Below are 20,041 nucleotides of genomic sequence, written 5' to 3'. Positions count from 1 at the left end.
CAGCTACTCTGAAGTAAGCTCACTTGTTACCTCCCTGTTACACAGAAGGAAGGTGGAGGAAGACCAAGGAGCTTGGCCAAGGTCCCACCCCTGAGTAAGCGGCTAAGGAGTGTTGAAGGACAATCATTCACCCTCAGTTTTTCTCTCGAAAGCCTCTCATGTATTTCCTTCTCTACACTCTTTTATTATTGTGTTCCTCACTCTGGGCTGTCACTTGACTGCTTTCCCACTGGTTTTCCTACCCAGACAGTGAGCTCGATAAGGGCAAGAAGCAGATCTCTCTTGTTCATCGAGTTCTCCCCTCTTCCAGGAAGTCTTCACTCACCACCTCAGCCTATGCTGGGTACCTCCTCTGGGCCGTCAGAGCCTGTTGTGCTTCCCGCGTCCCAGCCCCGACCCCCCTGCCTGTACTTCCCAGGCTAGCCCACTCTGGGCTGCCACTGTCTGGTCATTGGTCTGTCTCCCCCACTTCCCTAGGGACCCAGTGAGGGTAGAATCTGAGGCTCTCTCAGTCCCTGCTATGTCCCAGCATCACGCAGCCCCAGAGTTGGGCACAGAAAGATATCAGTGAATATTTGTTTGTTGCATAGATAAATGAATGGGTTCCAAAGTTGCTATCATAGTCCCATGTTACTGATGAGGATACAGAGTTCCAGGTAATTCAGGTGATTTATCTAAGTCATACAACTAGTGAGAAAATAAGCAGGTATTTGAATCTGGGCAGCTTGCATCCATAGCCTGTGTTCTTATCCAATATGCCAAATGCCTAGCGGTCTGAAAACCATCCTTCCACGAGGTTGTTATCTTCCTGCTCTTTCTCCCAGACTTGTTCTTTCCTTCTAGAAAGGTTTAGGAGCTTTGGGCATGAGAGAGGAGAGCAAGCAGGAGGATTGGGAGGGTAAGGGGAGTGCGAAGAAGGGATTTGAAGGAGACAGTGGGGAAGTCTTGAGGGGTTTCTCTAGACCCATAGGGGGCAGCCGGAGTCGGCTACCGGAGGTGCGGGGGCGGAGAAAGAATGGGGACCAGCCCCGCGGGGGGGCGATGCGGTAGCTGCAGCGGCGGCCGCAGGAGTTTCCCACAATGCAGCGCGGCGCGCTGTCCCCGGTGCTGATGCTCAGCGCTGCCCCGGAGCCTCCGCCGTGCCCGCCTCCCGCCCTTTCCCCGCCGGGCCCCAGCCCCCGCCATGGGTCGGCTCGGTCCAGTCCTGCCCCAGAGCCGTCGGGGGGCCTGGGTGCGGCTCTCGACAGCAGCCTGCGGGCCGCCGTGGCGTTTAAGGCGGAGGGTCAGCGCTGCTACCGAGAGAAGAAGTTCCGGGAAGCCATCGGCAAGTATCATCGGGCACTGCTGCAACTGAAGGCGGCGCAGGGGGCCCGCCCTGGAGGCCTGCCCGCTCCCGCCCCCGCCCCCGGGCCCGCCACCAGCCAAGGGCCAGCCCGCCTCAGCGAGGAGCAGCGGCGCCTGGTGGAGAACACGGAGGTGGAATGTTATGACTCTCTCACTGGTACGGGGCCGTCGGGGAGCGCAGAGGGTGCATATGTGAGAGGGGTGGGACGTGAGAGGCACTAGTCAAGCCTTGGGGGGGCGGCTGGAGGCTTCAAGGGGCTAGGGCTGGGGTCTGTGGTGGGAGACCTCAGAACTTGATCAGGAAGAGGGGTTGGGAGTCTAGGGGACCACAGGGAATGGAAGGAGCTGGGATGCAGGAAATGGGCTTTGGGCTGCGACCTGCGAACCTCAGGTGAGAAAAACCTACCTTGGATGAGCCATTCAAGGACCCGTCCCTCACCTCTGAGATCACCCTTAGTACTCTCCCCTACAGACACCTCCCAGCTAAGCACCTGTGAGCCCCTGTCTGTGTTTTTCGCGCCTTCTAGCGGCGGTGCAGATCGATTCTGTCTTGATTGGTCAGAAGCTTGGCGGCCCCCGGTGGCCTGAGCAATCCCTTAGGCCGGGTTCAGCCATGGGAAAGGGAAGGGGTCCTCCGCAGCCTGAAGGCCAGGCTCCTCGCGGTCAGGTGAGGCCTGGGGTGTCGACAGGCTCTGCGAGTGTCGGTCGTGGTGCCCCCGCAGCCTGCCTGCTGCAGTCGGAGCTGGTGAACTACGAGCGGGTGCGCGAGTACTGTCTCAAGGTGCTGGAGAAGCAGCAGGGCAACTTCAAGGCGACCTACCGCGCCGGCATTGCCTTCTACCACCTGGGCGACTATGCACGTGCTTTGCGCTACCTGCAGGAGGCCCGCAGCCGCGAGCCCACAGGTGAGGGGGCGGGGAGGGAGCAGGGAAAGGGGCTAGAGAGGAGGAAACAAGGGCAGGAGGATCAGGGCAGAGCTGCTTCAATGAATGCTGTACCCCTCACCCCACGTCCGGCCTCCACCCATCTACTCCTTGCACACCCACTCCTCCACTCACCTGCCGTTCGTTCGCGCCCACTCACCCCTCGTTCCTCTGGCGTTCACCCAACCACCTCTCATCTGTTCCGTCCTGAGCCCGTCCTGCTGCTTCCCATTTACCTACTCAGCCACTTCCCTGGCCACTCACAACCCCCTCCCCCATCGCCATTTTCCCCTCCCCCTGAATTAATTCATCTGCTCACTAACCTGTTCACACACTCACCTATTCTTTCACCTGTTTCCCGGCAGTGCCAGGAGATTGGCAGGGGGCGGGGTTGGCAGAGCTGGAGGCTTGTTCCTTGCCCTGTGGGAGGTCATAGGGTGTGTGTGCGGTGGGGTGGCGGCAGACACAATAGTCAGTTCTGTATTAGGGGCCACTGAAGAGGGAGCATAGCAGGTGCATGGCACAGGGTGTGGGAGCAGGGGCAAGATGAGTTTTCCTGCTGAGCGGTTTGGAGGGAACAGGCTTCTTACAGTTATCACTGGAGGGTAAGAAGTGTGACAGGAGTCTCTGAGAAGAGGCATTCCTGGCAGAGGGCACAGCAGATGCAGAAGTGTGGACGTGTGACACGCCCTGCTCTGCCTGCTCGGTTGGGGCTTTGGGAGAAGGGCTCTGGCTCTACCAGCCGTGGCGGGGTGGGCCGCCGAAGGCCGGGGACCATGAAGTGTGAGCCGAGGTGGTGCAGATGTCACCTGCTGCCCCGGGACACGCAGATAATGCCCTGCCCACCTCCCCTGCAGACACCAACGTCCTGCGCTACATCCAGCTGACTCAGCTGAAGATGAACCGTTGCAGCCTCCAGCGGGAAGACAGTGGGGCTGGGGCCGCGTCCCGGGGTGTCACTGGCTGAGGCCAACTTGGGGGGACCGTCCCTACCCCCACTGCCCCCCACCTCACCATGTAACTTCCCCTGACTCATGTGTTTGCTGGTAAAGCACTTGTCGCTGGTGACCATAACCTCTCCGTGTGGTGTTCTTGCGGGGGCCCGGGTGGGGACATGGGCCTGGACCTCGGAGATCCAGCGAGGCCTTGGGAGCATGGGGGGGGGGGTGGTGTCCCACTGGGCACGATCTAGGATCAGGGCCCGGCACAGGGAAGGACACACAGCCAAGCGTGGTAGGGGGCAGGGGTTACCTTTAATGCTGCGTTTTGTGCCGAATCCCCCATCATGCCCTGTCCCTGAGTATCCCTGCCCACCCTCCCCCCCACCGCAGGGCAGGCACAGGGCCCCCCCACCCCCGGGTACAAAGGAATAAATTAATTGCCCTCCCTCCCCCCCTTCCCCAATAAATAGAGTGAGTATCCTGCCCAGGGCCTCCCCTGCCTTGTGGCACGGTGGGCTGGGGCGGGGCCTGGGGCGCTACATTCATGGCTGCCCAGGCGGGCGGTGGCGGGCAGGCCTCAGAAGGAGCCGTGGGCCCCACACAGGGGCACTGTGCTGTCCTGGCTCTGCCCCTCCATGTCCATGTCAAGCAGCGTGGGCTGCATGCTGGGGGGCCCGGGGCTCTCCGGAGTGTCCGGCCTGCTGGGAGGAGAGATGCTGAGTGTCTGGCCAAAGGAGACCAGTTTCCAGGGGTCCAGGCGGGGACGGCTGGCAGCTGGCCGGGGTCGTGGGGCGAAGGTCAGGGTGGTGGGACGGCCAGGGAACTCGGGGGGCTGACGGCGGGTGGGAAACAGGCCCTGGGGGTCGGGCAGGCGGGGGAAGTCCAGAGGATCTCGAGGGCCTGGTAAGAGAGGATCAGATGAGGTGAGTGGCGTGGGCCAGAGGGTGGTGTTTAAAAGCCAGGAGCATTTGCATGAAATTGGAATTTGACTTCTCTTGAAAAATCTGCTGATTTTGTTGGGCCCACTTTCCAGCAGGGTTTGGACCTTTACCTAGCCACCCCCGCCCCGCAACTGCTCAATCATCTGGGTGCAACTCTGGGCACAGTCCTTTATCTTTCAGAGCCCATTTCCTTGCTGCTACTCTAGACAAAGCCCTCATCCCTCGCACCTCTCTGACACTGGGCCAGGTTCACAAAGACCCACAGAGACTCCTCAGGCATGTTGCTGTCTGTGAATGGGGATGACAGCACCTTGCTCCATAGGTGAGGATTAAATAAAATGGTAACAGTAATTGTAGAACAAGTAGCACAGTGCCTGATAGGAAGCCCTTAGCTCCTATCTGTTCTAATCATTGTGAGTTAGTAAACTATATAGAACAGGGCATAGCACATGGGTATTACCTCTAGTAATTGTTGTTGCCATTAATGTCACCTGCCTGGCCCCTGTAGGCATTAGAGTTTGCCAGCCCTACTGCACCCTGCGTCTCAATTACCCAGGGACTCACAATGCCTCACAAAGCAGTGGGGGCCATGGGGACACAGGCCCCCCCCCCCTCCCCTTGCTAAGCAGGGGAGGATGCCTTAGCATCCAGGGGGTCGTCGCTGGGCTGGGACACAGGGCTCTGGCGGGGGGCACGGGAGATGGGCCTTTTTCTGTGCCGTGGGTGCGTGGAGCCTCACTCACCAAGGCCAGGGCCGGTGGGCTCGGGCGCCCCCCGCTGCCCCAGCGCCCCGTCTGACGGCGTCCTCCGGTGCCCGCGGCTCACAGCGCGCGCGGCCGTGACGTGGGTGGGTGTGAGTGACTGGCGGGGGTCCTTCTTGAAGCTCTCCAGCTCCAGGTCCACCAGGGGGTTTGTGCTGGGCGCGGGTGCGGGTGGGGAGGGCGGCGGGGAGGGCGCGGCCGGCGCGGCCTCGTCGCTGTCGGAGCGCAGCAGCGAACGCGTGGAGTTGCAGTCGGACACGGACGACAGCGACACGAGGGTGGCCGAGGGCGCCAGGCCCGGGCCGGGGGCCGCGTCATCGCGGCGGCTCGGGGAGCGCCCGGGTGGGCTGAGGCCCCGCGGGAAGCGGCCGCCGCGGGGGAAGAAGAGGCCATCGAGCCAGCTCCGCGGCTCCTCGCCGTTGACCGAGCGCACCTCGGCCACGTCGGCGCCCAGGCCCACGGCGCCCAGCAGCGTGGCGCAGCCCAGCAGCGCGAGCTCGCAGCGCCGCCGGGAGCCGTGCCCGGGCCGGGCGGGCGGCGTTGGCTCCCACGGCGCCCGCGCCCCGGGGGAGGGCTGGCTGGGCAGCGGCACCGTGAGGTAGGACGGGGTGGTGTAGGGCGAGGGGGGCACGCTGCTGCCTCCGTCCGCCTCCGCGAACTCCTCTGCAACCGGGAGAGGGCCGTCACTGGACTCGACTCACTTAACTCTAGGCGCCTGGCCCCTCGGCCCACCCCCCTCGGATCTGGAGGCAAGGGGTTGCCCCAATGAAATGACCCCTCCAACAAGAGCACCAAGGCCCACTAAGCGTGGTTCTCGACTATTTCTCCCCTCAAAACCCCTCCTCCGGGGAACGATCCCCACACCCCAGGGACCGGCTGCTCCCATCCCAGGTATGTGTCCTACCCTCCAGCCCAGTGAAATCCGGCTCCCTCCTTGCAGCCCTGGGGAATGGTCACCCCTTGGTCTTGGGTTACGGTCCCCTTTGCCAGGGAATATTCCTTCCCCCTCCCTTTTAAAGGCACCCTCACCCTCTTACCCATCTCATTGAGGCTAGCAAAGCCTGGGGTGATGGGAGTGTGTTTGGGGGATTTGCCCAGGTTGGGGGCACTTGATGACCACTGTTTGCTTCCTTCTCCCAGGGCCTTCAGCCTGCAGGGGTCACCAAAGATGGGGGGTTATAGGCCTCCTGGCTGCCAAGGGCCTGGGGAAGAGGCACAGGGTGTGGGATGGGCTCCATGTAGCCAATACCTCTCCTCTCCTCCAGCCCGCTCCTTCTGCAGCGTGGAGCTGGGCCCCCAGGTCCGGCCCTTCTTCTTGCCCCCAACCAGTTCTTCCTTCTTTGGGGGTCCACTGTTGCGGCCCCACGTCCCACTGCCACCACTGCTGCTGCCACTGCTGCTACCTCCACCACCATCCACAGGAGTCACTGGGCCGAGAGAAGCCACTTGGTTAGTGGGTCTTAGTCTGTCCCCGCTGAGCTCCCAGCCTTACTCTTCTCCCCTTGGTCCCACCCTCCACCTGGAAGCCCAAGGGAGCTTGGACTCCAACTCCAATCATGACCCTCCCCTGCTCTACATCCTTCCATAGCTCCCCACTGCTGTCAGGACGACGTCCAGCTTCCTCAGTTTCATCACCCGTCACTTCTCACAGCCTATACCTTTCAGCCATCCATTCATTCCCAAAGGTTTACTAGCACGTGCTATGTGCCAAGCCCGTGGCAGGTCCTGAGAAGACAGCAGTGGTCAAAGCAGACAAAAGTCCCTGCCCTGGGGACTTCCCTGGTGGTCCAGTGGCTAAGACTCCGCACTCCCACTGCAGGGGGCCCGGGTTCAATCCCTTGTCAGGGAACTAGAGCCCACATGCTGCAACTAAAGATCCCACACGGGGCAACGAAGATCCTGCATGCCACAACTAAGACCTGGTGCAGTCAAATAAATAAATAAATATTAAAAAAAAAAAAAAGTCCCTGCCCTGAGGAGTTTGCGTTTTAGTGGGTGAAGACAGACGATCAACAAGAGTCACACTAGGTACATCACCTGGGTAGGGGGCTAGGAGGTGATAAGCGCTGTGGGAAACATAAAGCAGGTAAGGGGTTTGGGGAGTGAGGGAAGGTCTCATGTGTGAGGAGGAGGAATATGAGCAAAGACTTGAAGGAGGTGAGGGAGCGAGTCAGGCTGATACAAGGGAGAGGAGCCTTTCAGGCAGAGGGAACAGCAGATGCTGAGGCCCTGTGGAGTGTTCTGGAGCAGACTTGTTCCCTGCAGCGTCAGTCGCTCTCTCTCCTCTGTTCCTATCACATGTTGAACGTACCCCGATGCTAGTCCTGACTCACTGTTTGGTCATTATTTGTCTTTGCATCCCCCCAGGAGAATGACCTCTGGGGCCTGGTACAAAGCAGGTGCCCAAACAGAAGTGTGTGTGTGGGGGGGTGTGTGGGGCGAGGCCAGGGGTGAATGATGGGGCAGAACAGACGGGGGAGCCGGCCGGGTACCCTTCAACTCATCAGCAAACCCTGACAACTGTACCTCTGCCATGTAGCTGACTCGCCCTCTCCCCTCTTCAAGGCCCCCGCCCTGGCCCAGCCCCCTCGTCTCACTTGTCTCCCACCTTGACTCCTGCTGTCCTCCAATCCCTACTCCTCACGGTGGCCAGAGGGAAAAGATTAATTTTACCACATCACTGCCTTGCTCACAGCCCTCCAGAGACTCCCCCGTCTCATTTAAAATAAAATCCAGATTCCTTATCCCAGCTCTTAAGGCCCAGTGTGATCCTCCCCTGCTGAACCCTTGACCATAAGCCTAGTGCTGTCTCTCCCATCCATCCTACTCCGGCCAAGTTGGCCTTCCCAGCTGATAAACACACCATGCTTGTTCCTGCCTCTGGGCCTTCGTCTTTGCTGTTCCCTCTGCCAGGGGTGCTGTTCCTTCAGATCTCTGCGTGTGTCACTCCTCCTTACCATTGCAGGTCCCTGCGCAAACCTCAGCTTCTCTGACAGGCCTTCCTTGTGATTTCAAAACAGCAACTCTTCTGTTTTATTCCCTTCCCTGGTTTCCTTTATAGCGCTTATCACTACAGGAAATTATCCTGCTCACCAGCTTGTTTACTTGTTGTCTGTTTCCCCTCATGAGAATGAGGGAGGGGACCCTGCCCACCTGGTCCCCTGGTGTTGCTCTGGGTTGGTACAAGGTATGTGCTCAGCGAAGTCTGTTCACTGACTGACTGGTCAGGGCCTTGGGAGATACTCACGGCGAATGGCCCTCAGCCGGGGGATGATGCTGGGGCTTGCGGGCGGGCTGACCCCATCTGATCCTTTCCGTTTGTCCAGGGTTGGAGAGGCCTGGACTGTGATCTTATGTTCAAAGCCTGCGAAAAGAAAGACTTCCCTAAGCACACGGTTCCATGGGTAGCCAAAGAGCGGTTCCCTTTGTAGAAGGATAGAAGGAATGCTACCATTTTGTATTCCTTCACGCGGTGGTTCTCAAAGTGTGTTCCCAGACCAGCAGCATCAACGTCAAGTGGAAACCTCTTGGAAATGCAGATTCTTGGGCCCTCCCTTAATCAGGAACTGTGGGGGGGAGGTGCAGCGATCTAGCTGCGGTGTAAGAGCCCCCCAGTTACCTCTGATGCACACTCGGGTCTGAGAGCTGCTGCCCTGAGGATCTAGGCCTGAGTGTCCAATATGGTGGTCATTAGCCACACACGGCAAGTGAGCGCTTGAAATGTGGCTTGTGCAGCTGAGGAACTGGAGAGTTCTACCTTTATTTAATTGTAAGTAATTCAAGTTTACCTTTCAAAACAGACCCTCAGTTCAGTCATCGGAAACATTTAGGCATGTTTGGAACAACTTTGGTATGTGGATCTGCCTTTTCAACTGTACATTTTATGAAATCTAAATACAGCTCAAGATTTTTTGATGAAAATTTAGAGCCCAGATTGAGATGCACTGTAAATATAAAATACACCCTGGATTTCAAAGATTTAGTGTGAAAACAAGAAGCTAAAATATCTCATTAACAACTTTTCTTGTACTGACTACACGTGAAACTACAACATTTTGGGTATATTTGGCTAAACAAAATATATTAAAGTTAATTTCACCTGTTTTTTCCCCTTTTTCATATGGCTACTAGAAAATGTAAAATTACACATGTGGCTTGCATTATATTTCTGTTGGCTGGTGCTATTCTAGGCACTGCTTTAGGGCTTGTAACATCTCTTGTAACAAAGAGAGAAAAATCAGTATGATGTGCCTTCTGATGTTACCTAGGAAGCAATATTTAAAAAAAAAAAAAAAATCAAACCTGAACTTGAAACTGATTAAGCCCTGAGATCCAACTATTAGGTTGAGCCATGTGAAACTTCTGTTTCTGTAGGTCAAAAATGGCTGAACGTCAGCAGTTTCACATGGTTTAACCTAATACCAGTTTATAGGAAATTCAGGGGACAGAGCGACATGTTAAAAGATACCAGGGAGATGCAAGCAGCAAAATCAGACTGTGGGAAATGCTACAGGATAAATGATGCAGTTCCTCAACCAATTATTGGCAAGGAGGAAAAAAAGGTATTAAACAAATATTAAAAGATATTAAACAAATTGCTGGGAGATAAAACTATAAGGAAAAGTAAGGAAGTGATTGCCCTAAAAGTCAAGACAGGGGTTACTCTTAGGGAGCGGCAGGGGGATGTGTTTGGACAGGGCGTGTGGAGGCATATGGGGTGGCTGTAGGTTCTCCCTGCTTTCATGGGAGAGATTCTACTAATGTGTGATATATTTAGCAATAAAAAAGTTTAAAAATAAATAAATAAAAGGAAGAGATAAGCCCCAGGTCAGGGATGTTCTCAGAGGCCTCTCGGGGATGCTCAGGGGACGTGGGCGGGTACCGGAGGGCAGGCTGATGTGGCTGCTGCCTTCTCGCAGCTTGAGCAGGCGGCTGCGCTTGAAGTTGCCCCTGCGTCTGCGGACCCTGGGCTTCTCCTGGCTCAGCTGGCACATGAGCAGGTGCAGCTCCCGCTCCACGATGTCCATCTCGCGCTCGGCCAGCTCCTGCTCGCGCCGCCGCAGCTGCTCTTCCTGGAACCGCTGCTCCTGCGCCGCCCGCAGCAGCTCCTCCTCACGGCTACGGAGCTCCTGGAGAGGAGATGAGGGGCTTGGGGCTAGGAGCTTAGCTACTCTGCCCCTGGGGATGGCTCCAGGGCTGCTGGGTCTGGTTGGTGTCCTGCTCAGGGCTGTCCTGCTGTGGGGCAAACGGGGGGCACAATCCAACTTACACTTCACTAGCCAGGCTGGGTGCCAGGGCAGGGGACTGTCTTAGCTCAAAGAAAGGGGTGGCTTTTCTTTTTTCCTTCCTCTTTGATTTTTTAAGTCTTCAATTTGGAAAACATCCACAAAAGGAGAAAAAAGTGTGCCCATCATCCAACTTCAATAATTTTCTATACTTTGCAAATCTTTTTTCATGTATCACCTTCCTTCTCTCCTCTCTCCCCATTTTTGCTGTAGGATTTTAAAGCCAGTCCCAGACCTCATGCAGTGTCACTTGTAAGTACTTCAGTGCACGGTGCCTTTTTTTTTTTTTTTTTTGCGGTATGCGGGCCTCTCACTGTTGTGGTCTCTCGTTGCGGAGCACAGGCTCCGGACACGCAGGCTCAGTGGCCATGGCTCACGGGCCCAGCCGCTCCGCGGCATGTGGGATCTTCCCAGACTGGGGCACGAACCTGTGTCCCCTGCATCGGCAGGCGGACTCTCAACCACTGCGCCACCAGGGAAGCCCCTGAGGGTGCCTTTTTTTAATCAACCTTCCAACAGGAGGCTGTCTTCTCTTAATACGCAAAAAAGGCTCCCTTGGCCATGCATGGACCCAAAGACCCCTGGGCTCAGGGGAAGGGACTCTGCCCCATCCAAGGCATCAGAACTCAGGGATCTTGCTCCATCCCTCCCACCTTGCCTCCTGCCTTCACCTTCTCCTTGGTCCGGAGGTCATCGAACATGTGTTGAATCTCCAGCTTCCAGTCTTCCTGCAGTGAGTGGAAAGACTCCAGCGGCATCTGGAACAGGGCTGACTGTTCGATGACTTCAAGTTGCTTCAAGATGCTGCCAAAATCTGGCCGCCCGTGGGGGTCTGGGTCCCAGCATTCTGGGGTGGGGGTGGAGAGGACAGCAGTGGGAGTGGAAATGTCAGTGGCCATGCTCTGGGGCATCGGCCTGCTCAGTGGAGGCAGGACTTTACGGGACTGTGGACAAACAGCTCCCATGGAGCCCAGGGGAAGGAATTCAAAGCCAAATTCCTGGCAATGTTTCACTTGGTGAAACTCTGGGGAGAGAAACGGCAGGGACCTGTTCCCTGACTGGTGGTAGAATCGAGGATCAGGGAGGAATCCCAGGGCCAGTGAGTCCTAACAGGTTGCCCTCAAGAGCTGTGGGCCTAGCCAGAACACAGGTCTGGAGGCCACGGAGCCAACTGTGGGGGAGACTGTTCATGGTCCCATGGTTCCAGCCCCTTGTCCCTCACTCCTGGGCCCAAAGGTATGGATGGGTGTGAAAGAGTGAGGTCTGGGCCTGAGGGCCCCTGCCACCCCTAGCTGAGCCTACCCTCTCCACGGGGCCCTGGCTCACCCTCCAGTAGGCGGGCAAAGGGCTCGGGGCATGTGGAGGGAATGGGCAGAGTCAGCTTGTTCATAGCCACACCATATGCCACGGCCAAGGCGTCGATTTCACGGTAGGGGACCTCACCCGTCAGTAGCTCCCAGAGCAGTACTCCGAAGCTGCAGGTGGGGGAGAGGGAGGGGTGATGCCACAGCCCACCCTAATCCCCACCTACACCCCAGCCCTGCCTCCAGTCCCATGGTGGGCCTTCCTCCCCCCAGCAGCCAGCCCTGGCCAATGAGGCTGCAAGAACCTGATTTGACCCCTATCGGCCTGATCTGGTGGGGTTGGTTCTCTGATGTCTCTCCTTTGCTCTGCCTCTCTTCTGCCTGAAAACCTTCGGTGGGTTCCCCATGCCCACTGAGCAAATCCACCCTTCTTAGCTCTGATCTTGATGACCCCTGCAGCCTTGCCTCTAAACACTCTCAGCCCCGTACCACTCCCAGCTTCATCTTGCAGCCATGCTGAACAGTTGAACAAACGCTGTTCTTCCTAACCTCTGGCCTTTGCACATGCTGTTCCCTTGGTCGAGAACACCCTTTCCTTTGCCTAACGGTCCTTTAAGTCACAACTCAGGTGCCCCCTCTACCTGGAAGCCTTCCTTGATTCCACAGCCTCCAAAGCAGGGTTGGAAGCCCCTTCACTATGTTTCCATAGAACCCTCTGCACTTACCTCTAAAAACAAGTTAACACTATTTAATATTTATAAAGCACTTACTCCAGGCCAGCACTGCTCGAGGCCTCACAACAGTCCTGTAAGGCAGAAGGCACTGGAATGACCCTCATTTTATCCAATGAGCAGGTGCAGGCAGAGAGAGGTTAAGCTGTTTGCTTAAAGTCACACTGCTCATAAGTGATGGAGCCACACTGAGACTTAGGTCTGTCTGATGCCCACGACAGCGTCCTTAATGGCTACATAATTCCAGAGCTGCATCACTGTGCTACGATCACCTGCGTGTCCATCTTCTCCAGTAAACTGTTCTCCTTCTGGATCCTGACCCCTGTTTCATGCAGTGCCCAACACGTAGTAGATCCCCGTGCTCCCCCGTTCCATGCATTCATTCAACATACACTTATTAAATGTCTGCTGTGTGCCAGGCATTGTTCCAGGTACTGGAATAAGATAGACACCATCCCTGCCCTCATGCAGCTGACAGCGTCCCCTCCTCTCAGTGACAGCACTGGTAAATTTGAGCTGGGCAAATGCTGCCTGAAATAATTTTCCATCCTCCTTTGCATCTAAGTGTGCCCATATGGCAACGGTTCTGGCCAGTGGGATATAGAAGAGTGTGTAGTGTGCAACTAACTTCCAGGAAGTGTCCTTAAAGGGAAGGGGTCCCCTTTCCTCTTTTCTCCTTCCTCCTGGTTGGAATATAGACATAAAATCTGGAGCTCAAGCAGCCATTTTGGACCATGAAGTGGACTTGGGAATGGAGGCTACACAAGGTGGAGAAAAGTAACAGTGGCTTGTAACTGGAGGGGGCCAGACCCTCCCCTCACAGCCTCTCCCACGTCTCTGGAAACCTGTGGGGATGTTTTGATTGTCACAATGACTGGGGAGTGCTACTGACATTTGGTGGCTGGGAATCATGGATACTTAACATCCTGAAAGGTACAGGACAGTACCACACAAGGAAGAATTATCCTGCCCAGTGTCAATGACACCACAGTAAAAAACCCTAATTTAGGACTCAATCCCTAATGCTGGGGGTACTAGACCGTGTAAAAGCCATGGGCTTTTACATGACAGCAAAAACATCCGTCTTGTTCTTATTTTGGGTTTTCTGTTCCTTGCCACTGAAATATGGCTCCTATAAATGTTTGGGACCATAAATGAATGCCTTATGTGAAGCAAGACTAAACTTCCCCCCAAAGGGCTGCGCTGCTCTAGTTGAGAATTCCTGTCTTATCTGTTTGCCCCAATACCATGACTTTGCAAGCTTGGTCTATCTGGAGCCTCAGCCGGGGAATGATCTTGGTTTGTCTGCCCACCGCAAGTAGAAGGTTAATTTTCTGCTGTCACCAGGTCTCGCAGGCAATGAACTGCCTCCTCACTGGCCTCCCGCCCCAACTCCTGTCCCCTACAATCCATCAGGCGAGGGAGCCTTTGCGATGTTAAATCAGATCATGTCATTCACAAATGCCTCTAATGGCTTTCCAGTGCACTTAGAATAAACCTGGATCTACTCCCTCACCTGCAAGGCCCTCCGGCTCTCCCTCCTCCATCACTTCCTACTACTCTCCTCCTTGCCTGCTCTGCTCCAGCCACATGTTCCTTTCTGGAACACACCATGCTCGTTCTCACCTCAGTTCCTCCTTTGTGGAAGCTGTTTCCTCTTCCTGGAAAGCCTCTTCTCCTAAACTTTGCACGATCGGCTCCTTGTCATTCAGAACTCAGCTCAAGTACCACTTCTCAGAAAAGCCTTTCCCAAAGTCACCTCCAGCCCTCAGAGTGCCTTTCAATCAACCTCCTAGCTCGTAACACTGTCTAGTACTTTTCTGGTGGATTAACTTACTACCTTTTAAAAATTATTTTTATAATTTCAACTTAAAAACAGGCTTTTTTAGCTTCTGAGGTATGTATTATTCCCGTGGGCAGGAAATGGGTCTGTTTTTCTATACTGCTGTATCCCTAGCTCCCAGTGCAGTTGGATGGATGAATGAATGAATGAATGGTTACCTTCAAAGGTCTCAATTTCCTGTTTGATGAATGGGGGCAGAGTAACGGATGGTGTTTGAGGGGTCTTTGGTGCTGACCACCTATCTTTATACTCCTGGAATTTTCAAACGTAATCCAAGTCCTCCTCAGCTGCCACTTCTGCTGGCAGAGCAGCCGCCTGCTTTTGTGCTTGTCTGATGGTCTGGCCTTGCTGGCGGGCCCCTTTGCCAGACTCGGATCCCCGCTGCAGTGGCAGACCGTCCCTCCCACTCTGCCGTTTCCCCCTTCCTCCCTCCTCCCTTCCCAGGAGGCCTCCCCTGTCCCACCGTCAGCACCTCCAGACGTCACTGCTTTTGGAGAACAGGGAGAGACGGATAACCTCCGGAGCCATCCAGGCGTAAGTCCCCGCAGCGCTCATTTTGGTGGTCTTGTGCCACTCACGGGCGAGGCCGAAGTCTGTGATTTTGAGCACCGTATCTGCGAGGTTGTGGTTCTCGATGGCCTCCAGAATAAGGACTGTGGGTAGGAAGAAAGGTGGGTCACCCCAGACCTGCTGGCTGCAGCCCCGTGTGTCCTGCCCCCGCCTCAACTGGAATCTCCTACTTGTTCTTTCCCTGCCGCCTGGGGTCGCCCCCCTCTGCAGCAGCTCCTTTCCTGGCCTCGAAGACCATGGACGCTTTCCTGATGGTCTAATCCCTGCCTCAGGCTCCCACGAGGCGTTGGGGAGCTTCTCCTGAGTTCACTGGCCTCCTGACTCCAACTTGGGCTCAGGGGAGCTCAGTGAAATGTCGATGGCCACGGCCTTGGTTCTCCTTGGTCCAGGCCTTGAATTCCCAACCACCGCAGAAGTGACAACTACAAACCATAAGCAGAAGGGGATGGTTTTCCTTTCCTTTTTGTCACCTGCTGTGGGTAGCTGCATTCATGGCCCCAATTCTGCTCCTTTCTGTGTCACACTCTTTGTATCTCCACATCCTTTACTCTGGGTTGGCCGTATGACTTGCTTTGTCTGATAAAATGAGGCAGAAGGGACAGAATGCTAGTTCCAAGCCCAGGCCTCTCATGTCTGCTTGCCCTCTTGCCCTTCTGCCATCACTATGAGAACATGCCTCGGCTAGCCTGCTGGTCCAAGGAACATGAGAGATACTCGGAGCAAAGCCTTTCCAGCTGAGCCCTGCCTAAACCAGTTTACCCTCCATCAGGCCTGCAAATGTATAAGCAGTAATAAAGGACACTGAGTTTTAAGACACCAAGTTCAGGGAGGGTGGGAGGGTTGTTACACAGCATTATTATGACAAAAATCTGACTGATATATCCCTCAAGCATACTGAATGGTTCCAACTTACTTGCTGTCTAGGGTTATTACTAACAACAATAACAACCATGGCTAGTGTTTATTAGGAGCCTATTATATGACAGGCACTGTGCTAAGCCCTTTATACAAATTAACTAGCAAGCAACCCACTTTATTGACTAGCAAACTGAGGCTCAGAGAGATGAAGTCACTTGGCCGAGATCACACAGCTAAAAAATGGTGGGGGGAGTTCGCGGGTGGCCTAGCGGTTAGGATTCCGGGCTTTCACTGTTGTGGGCCGGGTTCAATCCCGGGTTGGGGAACTGAGATCGCGCAAGGCGCACAGTGTGGCTAAAAAAAAGAGAAAATGGTGGGGCAAAGACCCAAACTAGATCTGTCATCAGAGTCCAATCTCTTAACTGCCGTGATATTCTACTACCTTCTGTCAAACAGAAGGTAGTGTACAGTAGTATCCTGCCTGGGTTTGAATCCCAGCTCTGCCACTTATTCGTTGCATAATCTTATTTACTTTATTTTTAACACTACGATTTCTTCTCTGTTAAATGGAGATGATAATGGCATTGGCCTTCTAGGGTTGTAGTAAAGAATTATTTCCTGAAGCAATAGTAGGCCCTCTAAAAGCATCAGCTCTCTTTATTAGTGTGTGATGTTGCCATAACTGTTCCTTATGTCTCCACCTTTATCTTTGGCCATTCCTGGCTACTTCTCCAATCATCATAACAATGAGGCAATTCTGCTGTCATACCCATTTGGCAGATGAAGAGACTAAGTTTTAGAGAGCTCAGACCACTGCCCAAGGTAACACTGTTAGTAATCTTGTTCCTTCTTTAAAACCCAACTCAAATGTCACCTCCTCCTGGAAGCCTCTCGAGACTCTCTAGCATGTGACTCTACCTCCCAGAAGTTCTCCCTTCTCGAGTCACCAACTTTCCTGTTTGTGGAGTGACCCTGTGACAGAGGGAACACCCCATGGTCTTACACTTTATTTCTGCCTCTCCCAGGCTGGGCCTAAATCAATTCACTTTAAAAAGTATTTATCTGATTATGCTACCCCTGCTTAAGACCCTCTAATGGCTTCTACTACATTGAATAAAATATCCAAAGCACTCACGGTGGCCCCCAAGGTTACTGGGATCTGGCCCATCTACTTTTATGACCTCACTTCCTTCCACCTCTGCCTCCCTCCTGCTCTTCTGACCTCTTCGGTCTCCTTGCTATTTCTCCAACAAGGCAGCTTCATCCCCACCTCAGGACCTTTGCCATGCCTAGATCTTTGTAAAGCTGGGTCCTCTGGGTTCAGGTCTCTGCTCAAGTGTTGCCTTCCTGGAGCTCTGATCTAAAGAGCTCCCTCTGCCCCATCCTTAATCCACTTTGTTTCCTTCAGAGTCCTTGAAACTCTTTGAAATTTTGTTATCTATTTAAATATCAACCACCTATTTTTGTTCACTAGACTATAACTTCTATGGGGGGGTTCTTGCCTCATTCACATCTGTCTTGTCTTGTTCACATCTGTAATCCCAGAGCCCAGGACAGTGCCTAGTACACTTAATTCTGCTTCAGAATTATTAGTTGAATAAAACAATGAATGAATGGCGTCAGATGAGGATCTCCTCAGGGGAGGCTGAATGGGGGAAGCTGTACTGTGGAGGCCCTGTTTCCTCTGTCTCAGGCATGGAGCAGTTCCATTGCCCAAGCAGGAAGCCCTGGCCTAAGAGCCCCACCAACCCTTTGTCCAAGTGGCATTGGCTACAGAAAAACTTGGGGGCGTGGGAGCATGTCCTGATACCCCACCTGCAGGCTGTGAATCAGCAGGGGTGAGGCAGGGCTGAGAAGGGACCCCAGCCTTCAAGAGGAGTGTGTTGGCAGTCCTGCCTCCATTTACCCAGCATTTCAGGAGTCAGAGCATCAGCATCAATGGAGATGGGGACCATCAGTCTGTCTTGCTCAATTCTCTGGGGCTGGTGCAGGGCTTGGCGCACCCCGGGCACTCGGTAGCTATCTATCTGTTGAGTGTATGAATGCCAGGCCTGTCAGGTAAGGAAGACTCTGTCCCTCTATTCTAGGGGCTTGCAGTTGGTGGTGGTGAGGCCTAGCAACGAACATGAAACAGTGGGATGGGGGTCAAACAAACTTCAAGATGTAGAACTGACAGGAGTCAGAAATAGATGAGATGTGAGGGCTGAGGACAAAGAGAAAACCCTCACATATCACGTGAGGGCAGGGAACATGCTGGCCCCACTCACTACTGATCTCTCTTGCTTAGTATATGATTTGGCCCAGTAAATACCAAACGAAAGAATAAATTGAACAAATAAATGCAGAAATGAAAGGGAGTGACATGAGGCAGAGGAAGGACGGGACAGCCAGGAAGGTAGGATTTTTTTCCCTGCTGTATCCTAAGGGTCAGGACAGGGCCTAATACACAACAGGTGCTCGGGAAATATCCGGGAAATGAATGAATATCCGGGGAATGACTGTGAGTGCTGTAAGGGCAGAAACCATGGCTGTTTTGGTCCCTGTTGGCCTTCTACTTGATAGGTGCTCAATTAATATTTGACATCATGAGAAGCTCCTTGAACTAGATGTAGGTTCTGGGGAACCTTGCCTTCCATCTGGCCCCAGACCTCATTCAACCAACCAATCAACTTTTGAAAGTCTATGACAGGCCAGACAGCTTAGATGCTTTTACATAAGCCGCATCCCTTTTCCTCCTCCCTCATCTTTCCCAGTGTGTCTTGGCTAGCTGGGGCAGAGGCCTAGGAGGACACCAGGAAGTGGTTCTCAACTGAGGGCTAGTCTGCCCTCCAGAGGACATTCGGCAATGTCTGGAGACATTTTTGGTTGTCATAACCGGGGGATGGGGGGTGGAGAATGCTAATGGCATCTAGCGGGTAGAGGCCAAGGATGCTACTAAGTAACCTACATCACACAGGACAGCCCCCTGCAATCATCTGGCCCCAAATGTCAATGGCGCTGCGACTGAGCAACCCCGACTCCAGGCCAGGTTCCATCTGTCTCTGCCTGGTGGACTCTGGCAGCGTGGCTGGACAGTGCGTGCCATGAGGGCAGGCACTGTACCTGTCCTGTTTACACCAGGGAGCACAGGGCCTGTCACACTGTTCATTTATACACGTTTATTGGGCTACTGTGACTGTAGCCTAGGAGGCAGGTACTCCTTCAACCTTTCTGGGCCTCCTTTTCCTCTCTTAATGGGGCAAGGACTGCCTCACCTGGCCCTGAAGGTATACTGCTGCCCCTTCTTGCCCCAGGCAGTGTCTTCTGGCGTCCCCATCCCGCCACCTAGGCTTGTCCTCACAAGGTTCTACGGAAGCAAGTTTTTTGGGGAGGACACCACTTACTGTTGATGGACTTGAGGTCCCGGTGGATGATGGGCACAGGGGCATCATTGTGTAGGTAGTTCATGCCCCGGGCCACCTGCACAGCCCAGTTGACCAGCACGTGAGGGGGCACCCTGCGCCCTGCCAGCACCCTGCTCAGTGCGCCCCCTCTGGCATACTCCATCACCAGGCAGAGGTGTGGGGGGCTGAGGCAGGCGCCCCTGAGGGCAATGATGTTGGGGTGCTGCAGTGCTCCGAAGAGCCGGGCCTCCTGGCGCACCTGCTCTGCTGTCACTGCTGGGTCCCGTTCAGGGTCCAGCCGGGCGGCCTTGACCGCCACCTCCTCGCCATGCCACAGGGCCCGATAGACCTTGCCAAAGCCCCCTACACCGATCATCTCCTCCAGCTGCAGCTCGTGGAAGGGGATCTCCTGGGGCAGCTGGAGGTCCGCGGGCGCGGCGGGGGTGCCAGGGGCCACGTAGTTGCTGGGGAAGACGCCCACACGGCCGCTGGGTAGCTGCCCGGTCCACCAGCCCTCGTCGCCCGACACGGCACAGTCCTGGGAAAGCACCTGGACGCGGTCGCCCCTCCGCAGGGTCAGCTCCTCCTCGCCCGCCGCCTCGTAGTCGAACACTGCGGTCCAGACGGGCCCCGCGGGGGTCGTGCCCCACTCCTTGGCCGCCCCCAACTCCTCCTCCTCCATGGGGGTGGGGCCAGGGGCTGCGGGAGGCCGCTTCACACAGGCTGCCCGCGGGATGCAGAGGGCGGGCCCCGGCGGCCAGGATGGGGGGCAGTCCCTGCGGGTTCTTGGGGGCTCCTGGGGGCCATAGCTGGGGGGCCCTCCGCAGGAGCAAGAAAAAGCCTCTTTAAAAGGGCAGGGTTGTCCCCTCTGATTCAGCTGTCCAGGCAGGGTGGGGTGGGGGAAGGGCGGCGGGTTCACCTCTCCCCCCTAAACGTCAGGGCGCTAAGAAGGCCTGGCCGCGCGGCTGCCGAATTCCTGCCGGGGTCCGCCGGTGGGGGACGAGGGTGAGGGAAGCAGGCAGCCCCCTTCCCCGCGCCTCTCACCCCGCGCAGCTCCACCGGCGGCCCCCGGCTCCGCATCCCGGGCCACGATCGCCGGGCGGGCGGGGCTGGCGGAGCCCCCCCCCCGGACGGGGTGGCGCGCCCCTCGGCCTCCT

The 20,041-nt window shown here is 55.4% G+C and overlaps 2 protein-coding genes across 2 annotated transcripts; one reads left to right on the top strand and one right to left on the bottom strand.

Moving 5' to 3' along the window:
* Nucleotides 1–1,080: 1,080 nt before the first annotated feature.
* Nucleotides 1,081–3,234, top strand: TTC9B (tetratricopeptide repeat domain 9B; the record flags this gene model as incomplete). The annotated part of the gene is made up of 3 exons (XM_082863151.1): nt 1,081–1,501; nt 2,067–2,249; nt 3,125–3,234. The coding sequence occupies 3 exons, from the start codon at nt 1,081–1,083 to the stop codon at nt 3,232–3,234; spliced, it is 714 nt and encodes a 237-aa protein (XP_082719277.1).
* A 551-nt stretch (nt 3,235–3,785) lies between these two features.
* On the bottom strand, nt 3,786–20,034 carry MAP3K10 (mitogen-activated protein kinase kinase kinase 10; the record flags this gene model as incomplete). Its single annotated transcript, XM_082862845.1, has 10 exons — nt 18,885–20,034; nt 14,546–14,726; nt 11,522–11,670; nt 10,867–11,042; nt 9,793–10,039; nt 8,158–8,274; nt 6,160–6,337; nt 5,948–6,060; nt 4,893–5,573; nt 3,786–4,108 (listed from the first exon to the last, which is right to left on the bottom strand). The coding sequence occupies exons 1-10, from the start codon at nt 19,564–19,566 to the stop codon at nt 3,786–3,788; spliced, it is 2,847 nt and encodes a 948-aa protein (XP_082718971.1). The 5' UTR covers nt 19,567–20,034.
* Between the last annotated feature and the right edge of the window lie 7 nt (nt 20,035–20,041).

The sequence above is a fragment of the Leucopleurus acutus genome (assembly GCF_964270905.1).
Source record: "Leucopleurus acutus genome assembly, chromosome: 20".
Taxonomy (NCBI): domain Eukaryota; kingdom Metazoa; phylum Chordata; class Mammalia; order Artiodactyla; family Delphinidae; genus Leucopleurus; species Leucopleurus acutus.
This window is presented reverse-complemented; position numbering and strand designations above follow the sequence as displayed.